Source organism: Rhinolophus ferrumequinum, chromosome 12 (genome assembly GCF_004115265.2).
Source record: "Rhinolophus ferrumequinum isolate MPI-CBG mRhiFer1 chromosome 12, mRhiFer1_v1.p, whole genome shotgun sequence".
Classification (NCBI taxonomy): Eukaryota; Metazoa; Chordata; class Mammalia; order Chiroptera; family Rhinolophidae; genus Rhinolophus; species Rhinolophus ferrumequinum.
The window spans coordinates 49,819,688-49,828,026 of record NC_046295.1 but is presented as its reverse complement, the minus strand read 5'-3'; the positions used below and the strand labels follow the sequence as shown (position 1 = coordinate 49,828,026).

At 43.2% G+C, this 8,339-nt stretch overlaps 1 protein-coding gene across 2 annotated transcripts; it reads left to right on the top strand.

The window, feature by feature from the left end:
• The first annotated feature begins 4,219 nt into the window (after positions 1-4,219).
• CTSL (cathepsin L) lies at positions 4,220-8,294 on the top strand. Of its 2 annotated transcripts, none has more exons than XM_033123050.1 (8): positions 4,220-4,361; positions 4,791-4,927; positions 5,228-5,350; positions 5,450-5,596; positions 5,782-6,006; positions 6,499-6,661; positions 7,318-7,435; positions 7,914-8,294. In XM_033123050.1, exons 2-8 carry the CDS (start codon positions 4,802-4,804, stop codon positions 8,011-8,013), a joined length of 1,002 nt encoding a protein of 333 aa, XP_032978941.1. In that variant the 5' UTR covers positions 4,220-4,361; positions 4,791-4,801; the 3' UTR covers positions 8,014-8,294. The 2 variants fall into 2 exon arrangements, with proteins under 2 accessions (XP_032978941.1, XP_032978942.1); XM_033123051.1 differs by lacking the exon at positions 4,220-4,361 and adding an exon at positions 4,366-4,484.
• Positions 8,295-8,339: the final 45 nt, after the last annotated feature.

Genomic DNA, 8,339 nt, shown 5'->3' with positions numbered 1-8,339 from the left:
ATTATGAGCCTTGAGGCCCACCCCTCCTCCCCCCAAGGCAGTCATCTGTCGGCCGCCCACACTGGCTGCCGACCGCTCATGGCGGCACACAGCAGCCCGCAAACGCCAAGCTCCAGCTGCTCACAGCAGCCCAGCTCCATGGAGAGCTGTTGTTCACAATCTTAGCTGTAGCGGGCACAGCTCGCTGGCCCATGTGGGAATCGAACCGGCAGCCTTCAGTGTTAGGAGCATGGTGCTCCAACCACCTGAGCCACCGGGCCGGCCCTATCTCTGTTTTCTTTCTGTTTCCCCACTATTCTTCATCTAGGTCTATCTTTCAAGTTCAAGACTTGGTTCAAATGTCTGTTCATCTATGGTCTAACCAGTATGTTGCTTTGTACACCTGAAACTAATAAAAAAAATGTCTGTTCATCTCTGATTTTATCTCCTTATTTAAGAAGAGGCATTAAACATTTGACCAGAAGTTCTATGTCGCAGCAGGGCTTGTAAATAAGTGAGGTTTCCTGTGATGGTCAGTAAATTGCAGGTCTCCCAATGTCTATAACTGCAAGTCCTTCCACTGGTCTCTTGGGCATTCTACCATTAATTGTGACTTTTTCATTTAATAGTTTGTTAATCATCCCTGCTACTCACTGAACAAGTATCTGCTGCGCATGGACTTTGTGCTGGGTCCTGGTGATTATTTGTGAAGAGTTCACTTTGCAAAGATATAATCAGTTACAAGTGAGTCAGTCTGCATGGTGGTAAACAACACTGACTTCAGAGCCAGACTCCTGGGGTTATACCCTCAGCTTCTGTACTTGTGACCTTAGGGATTTATATGAGTGCTCTATGCCTCAGGGCCCCAATTCTAAACTCAGGTAATTATAGTATCTACCTCAAAGGGTTGTTATGAGGATTAAATAAGTCAATATATACAAACATCTTAGAACAGTGCCTGGGGCGTAGTAAGTTCCACATAAATACTTAGCTATCATTATTTTAAAATAAATTGGGAGGATTTTTTCTCAAGTCATTTAGACAGTTTTCAAGCAGCTTTGCAAAATTCATGGGGAAGGGAAGTGACAGAGGACCTACTACGTATGCCAGACACTAAGCTAGCTGTTTTACATGTCATTCCATTTCAGTTTAAGCCTTAGAGCCTGAAAAGTAGATATTATTTCTACTTCATGGGTAAGGAAAATGAGGCTCAGAGAGGGGAAGTAACTTGCTGAAGGCTCCACAGCTGGTATGAGATGGAGCTGGAACTTGAACCCAGGCTTGTCTGATTCAAAGTAAAGGCTTTCCCCATGCCTCTTATCTGTGAACAATTCCAGCTGTAATATGCCAACTCTAAATGGTTCCCTTTAGGATCCAAATAGGCTTCCACAGGCTTCTACATTTCTTCTTTTCCTAGTGGTATGATGAATTAAAATCATACAATAGCACTTCTTGATAAATATTCTCTACATTAACCTGGAATTTCCCCTCAAATACTCTGAACTGATGAAATTTCACTCAGAGGCTTTCTAAGCTCAACACCCAGGAAAACTAGATTTAGTTAAACTGTGAAGCAGAATCTGTAACCAGGAAGAGGAGGTTTTGCAGTTTAAAAGGCATCTCCTTCAATAACGAACTCTACATACATGGTCTCCTGCCAAGAGGGACTTCAGGGAGCAAGAGGCAGGATGGGGCTGTGAAGGAAAAATAAGACCAACAGAAAGTCATCGTGTGAACTTCCAACCCCCCAGAGCCTGACAAATGCTGGCTTCTTCACGAAGAGATGACACCATACTCACAAGTGGAGAAGTGACTTAAAGATGCTTTTCATCAGCTGAACTTAGAAAAGGAAGCTGAACTTTGGGGACTATGTCCTCATCCTTCATCCTCAGCCCCTGTCGTTTACCTGGCAAACTGGACTCTGGATGCCAGAGAGCACCCGGAGAAGTGAAATGTGAGCACTGAGGCAATCCTGAGGTAAAGCACCAAAGCTCCCCAGGCCAGGATTTCGACTTTGAGGATGGCTTACCTGGTGACATACTGACAGGAGGAAAAGACAGTGAGTCACACAGAAGGCATGCTGCCTGCGGGGGCGGGGCCTCCACATCTTCCCATCTCACCAGCTTCCAGGAGTGGTTTGCCTTGTGCCATCTCGTGTTTCCTTGCTTGATTATCTCTCAAACACTAAAGCTCTGCACCCTACCTATGATAATTAAAGGTCGCATTTGTAAGCCTAGCTTCAATGAGAAAGCTTCAGTGACACACTCAGATATTAAAAAAATGAGGTTCGTTCATTCACCAATTCTAAAGACACATAAAGCATGCTTTTAAAAAAATTGAGATCACAAAAAGGAAATAGAAGCATATCATCGAGCAACCCTATTTCCTATTAGATCACCTCAAAAACCAAATCCAAGGAAATCTCAATATCAACTTTGGACATTTTGCTGACTTGCACTCTCCTCTGGTGGTTTATGTTTGTTTTCTCTTGTGTCCTGTGTGTTCCCCACCCCCCGCCCCACCCCCAGTGGTTGCTGCCTCCCTATCTTGATTTCATTGTCCTCAAAGCAGACCTGCAGCTGTGTTCTTAAGCACATCTCATCTCAAACTTTATCCTCAAATTCATAGGATCCACTGAGGAGCCCAGGTTCTACTTTTGAGAACTAACTCACCCTCTGAATAAGGAATCTGGTCTTTCTTCGGGATCACTGCTGACATGGCCAGATGCAAGAGCATGTAAGAGTTCAGTATAGGACACAGTGCTCATCCAAGGAAGCCACAGCTACTTCCATGAAATGATTTTATTAGTAACAGCTTCCTGCGCCCAGATGGTGCTCTCCCACTCTAGGGAGAGAAGGCAAGTGGATGGCGTGTAGATTATTTCTAAAGAAATGCTCAAACTACACCAAGCAAAAGACCAGAGCTTAATTAATTCATGTTGATTGACTGACTTAATTGATCATGTTGATTGGCTGACTGTTTAATCGTGCAGGAAAGGCATGGTTACAGTAGCTCAGAAAAGTAAGTTATTTCGTAAGTGGCTTCATATGAACATCAAGGCTCTTTTTTATAAAATTATAAATGATAAACCACTTTATAAATGGGCACACGCAACATTATTGGTTTGTGTTCCTTAAATTCTTAATTATGCATATTAATATTCAATGTGTATTTTTCTCCATTTAAAACGTTTTCACAAACTGTCATTTAAATCCTGACATTAAATGTAAATTAAAAATCGTTGAAAAGTAAATGTCATTAAAGCAAATTCCTTAAGTTAAATCTCAAGAAATCACATTGAGGAAGACATTAATAATCCATAACCCAGAGTGGGGAGATAAAAGCAGTTTCTACTTTCCACTTTTCCTCCTCCTTTTTTTTTTTTTTAATTTTAATTTTAATTTTCATTGGGGAAGGGGAACAGGACTTCACTGGGGAACAGTGTGTACTTCCAGGGCTTTTTTCCAAGTCAACTTGTCCTTTCAATCTTAGTTGTGGAGGGCGCAGCTCAGCTCCAGGTCCAGTTGCCCTTGCTAGTTGCAGGGGGCGCAGCCCACCATCCCTTGTGGGAGTCGAACAGGCAACCTTGTGGTTGAGAGCCCACTGGCCCATGTGGGAATCAAACCTGCAGCCTTCAGAGTTAGGAGCATAGAGCTCCAACAGCCAGAGCCACCAGGCTGGCCCTCCTCCTTTTATTAAACCGAATTCTTCTGTAAATTACTCCTTTTTGTCGGTTTTGAAAAAGGCTTGAAGCGGGGAAAGAGTCCTGACTGGGGAAGACAGGAAAGAATCCTTACAACATGCCAAGACTTCACTGGAGACCCACCCAAGTCCCTCCTCTTTCCATGCAAGAATTTAGGCCTTGGCTATGGAGTCAGTGTTTTGGGTATTGTCATTCCATTCCAGATTCTTCCAAAACCCAGCTGCACCCATCCTGAAACAATGATAATGCATCTGCCTTGGGGGTCTACATTCTTCCATCCCACCTTTGTTGTGGAATATCCAGGAACCACTAGGCTAGATTATATTGTTCTCAGCCCTTGAGGAAATTTTAAACCAAAACTCCAGGACTAAAGGACAGGCAGGGCCCTCAGCTCCGCCTCCCCCACCCCCAACCCCACCCCAAATACCGGTCCACTGAGGTAGGTTGGATCCGCCGGGGACAAACTGGGACCGAGCCTAGTCTGGCGCGAGGATCCCCCGCGCTTGAAGGCACCACCCACAAGCCGAATCAGCCAATCGCGGCGCCGGCAGACGGTGGGGAGAGGGCGGGAGACCGGTCCGGACCGGCCGAATTCCCCCGTCTTAATTACGCAGCCTCCTGGCCACAGTCCCGCTTCGGAGATCTGTGAACCTGCCGGTGCCCTCGCCTCCTGCCGCAGGTAAGCGCCCGTGGCCTGGACCTGGCGCTGCTGGGCCACCCTGGGAACCAGAGTGGCTGTCAGCCTTGGGGATGGAGGGTTCAGGGGTCCCAGGAGTCACCGTCCTCGGACCTGGCCTGGCTAGTATGTGCGGAGGGCAGGGAGCAGGTGGCACTTCCCATGCCCAGCCCCGTGTACAGGGCCGGTGTCGCCCGGCCCCAGCGGTACTCTGAGCCCCGGGAGAGCCTGGCCCTGTCCTGGGGCAGAAATGGGATCTATGGAAGAACACTCAACCCCCTGCTTAGCCTCCCCCCCCAGTCTCTGTGTAAATACTTGGGAGGATAGATTAGTTTTTACTCCATCATGGTGGCTATAACGTCTTAGAACAAAGTAAAATAGCTTTTCAGAAGGATTGGTCTAATCAAATACTCATTTGTTTTCCCTTCCTAGGTTTTTGAAATATGAATCCTTCACTCTTCCTGACTGCCCTTTGCTTGGGAATCGCTTCAGCAGCTCCAAAACTTGATGGAAGTTTAGATGCTCTATGGAACCAGTGGAAGGCAACACACAGGAAACTATATGGTTTGGTTGGTAACTTCTGAAACTGTCCAGAGGGACCCCTCAGAGAATGGTCCTTGATGTTGGGAGTTTATAATAAAGCAGAAAGTAGCTTCTTGAGGATGGCTCTTACCAAGGCAATAACTTCATGGTGCCTCTTACTGAGCACTGAGGGCATTCATCATGTTGTGTGGGCCCTGGAGAACAGCTCCCAGAAGTATAAACCTTGCCTGGCCATGGTTTCTCTTCCTGTCTGTCTGCAAATCCACTTGGTGAAGGTGAGTTGGTTTTAAATAGAAATGAAGAGGACAGGTTATGTTTGCCTCTAGAATGAAGAAGAATGGAGGAGAGCAGTGTGGGAGAAGAATATGAAAATGATTGACCTACACAACCAGGAATACAACCAAGGGAAACAGAGCTTCACCATGGCAATGAACACCTTTGGCGACATGGTGAGTATGACACGTAAGGCTGAACTTGTCCTTCCTCTCCTCAGGACTATACCAAAATAATCTCTTGTTTTTCAACATTCTATTTCCTTTACCTTGAAGACCAGTGAAGAATTCAGGCAGGTGATGAATGGCCTGCAAAATCAGGAGCGCAAGAAAGGGAAAGTGTTCTGGGAACCTCTCTTTGCTGAGATTCCCCCATCTGTGGATTGGAGAGAGGAAGGCTACGTAACTCCTGTGAAGGATCAGGTATGACAGTATTCAACAGCTTTCTTTCCAGGAATAAAGCCATAAAGGACGTGGTGCCCTTGCTATGGTAAAATGTGGGACGATATGCAGTTTGCTATATTTTTAAGAGTTTTCAGGCCTATTGGCTGTTGTCAAAATCTTGTTATTTGTTTTGTAGATGGAAAGCTTTTACATTTTGTTTTCAGGGTCACTGTGGTTCTTGTTGGGCTTTTAGTGCAACCGGTGCCCTTGAAGGACAGATGTTCCGGAAAACTGGCAAACTTATTTCACTGAGTGAGCAGAACCTGGTGGATTGCTCTCAGTCTCAAGGCAATAAGGGCTGCAATGGGGGCCTGATGGATAATGCCTTCCAGTATGTCAAGGAAAACGGAGGTCTGGAGTCAGAGGAATCCTATCCATATCTTGGACGGGTAAACGGACCTCCTTATCTTGTTATTCCAGCTCTGCTTTTGAAAGTTAAACACCTTAGAGAAAACAGAATACCGTATTTAGAATTCACATTTTAGATGTAGAATCTATATATGGAAATGGATAGAACTTTCATTAAAATATATTAGCTTTGAACAGGTCTCTGTTTGGATGGTTACCATATAGCAGTTCTTATTTCTATGTTATGTGGAGATACACATACCATTTTTTAAAATTTTACTTCCCCAGGCATTTATACAGAGTACAAATTTCTCCAGAATGAAAAACTTCTTGTGGACAGGTAGACCGAGAGTATCTCGTTGAATAGACACCAGCTAGTTTTTCCATTTCAAAACAAGCAATAGCATTTCACCTCCTGGGATGCTTTATAACAAACGTAACTTGGAAATCATTAAGCTGCAAACTGTCTTAAATTGATGTTCCCCAGGAGGTGGATGGTAGTACTCAATTTTCTTCCTCTTTACCTTTGAAAGGTTGAATCCTGCAACTACAAGCCGGAAGAATCTGTTGCCAATGACACTGGCTTTGTGGACATCCAGCAGCAGGAGAGGTCCCTTATGAAAGCCGTGGCAACTGTGGGGCCCATTTCTGCTGCTATAGATGCAAGCCATTCTAGCTTCCAGTTCTATGAAGAAGGTAAGCACTTTTGTATGTAGAAATTTAGGCAGAAAAATTGGAAAACTACTGTGACACACAGCAAGATTGACTCTTTGGTTTGCATAAGTTAATGTAGAATTTCTGGGTGTGCGGATTTAACATAGTTGTTTATTGTGTACACATATTTGTGCCTGATGTTTCCATTTGACATTACTTGAACCATATCCCCGTGATTTTAAGCACTTCATAAATACATTTAAATGGCTACATAATTTGATTGATATAGCTTAATTTACTTTTTTCCAGTTGTTAGAGCTTTATGTTTTCCAAAGAATTTTACTATTGTAATAAAAACTGGACCCCTTGGCTCAAATAGTTTTGTGTTCTGTGCTATTTCATAGACTGACATCTACTGACAAAAGTAGAATGATATGGCTTCCAAGAGTGTCTTTATGCCTCTTGACAAGTTATTTACAGAAGAGATTATGCCAAATCATATTTTTGCTAGTATTATATGAGGGACTAAATCTCTAGCCTAGATTTAAAAAAAAAAAAATCCTGTTTTCAAATTTTATTTGGATTTATGTCATTTAACTGAATTTTGAGATGCCTCCATTACTGTGGTTGATACGCTGGGTTACTGTCAACATGTCACTTGGAGGTCCTCACCCCAACATTAAATTTTACTTTCCCAGGCGTTTATTATGATCCAGAGTGCAGCAGCCAAGAGCTGGATCACGGCGTTCTGGTGGTTGGCTATGGCTTTAAAGGAGCAGAATCCGATAACAATAAATATTGGATTGTCAAGAACAGGTATAAACTGCCAAAAATACTTATATTTGAAATTGAAAATCCTTCTTGGAATCAGTATTTGGATCCAGATCCTCAACCCTTGAGCACACTTCTGAAATCCTAGAAGTCTTTATCCCACTTAGAGTGAACACAGACATCAATGTTTGATTATAACATGAAGATTCTGTCTCAGCTTTGCTGGGGTATGGATATAATTTTTGTACCACTACATTTCTAAATTTGAAAATTTTTCTTATTTCTGAAACACATCTGGCCCCAGGAGTTTCTTTTGCTCTCTTGAATTTTGCAGTTCTGTGAAAGGTTTGGGGATAGAAGTTATGTACCGGTTTAGAACTCAACCAAAAAACAAGAACTACCTCTCCTGATTCTGAATCTATCTGGGCCTCTTGTGCACTGTTTTAAGTATGGAGTATTATAATTTATGAGGATAAGTGCGTTTGATTCTTTGTATAAAATGAAAAACACGCTCTTCTTTCAGCTGGGGCACAGCTTGGGGCGAGAAGGGCTACATAAAGATGGCCAAAGACCGGAACAACCACTGTGGAATTGCCACCTCGGCCAGCTATCCTGTTGTGTGAGATGATGGTAATACAGAAAGACTTCATTGAGAACAGGATATCAAGAGGAGGAATTTTATCTTCAAACTGACCACACCTTGTGGTGCAGGATAAAATACTTGAATGTTGAAGATCCAAGTTGTGATTTGAATTCTGTGACATTTTATACTGGTAAAATGTTACCACTTCTTTAATTACTGCTGTAAACAGCTTTGTATGATTGACTTGCCTAATAACTTTGAAATTTCATGTTTCAAAAGGATGTAAAAAGTTTTACCTTTGAAAATAAAAATTATGCAGAGGTGGGACTCTTTCTGTTTTTAATACATTAACTTTCTGTACAGACA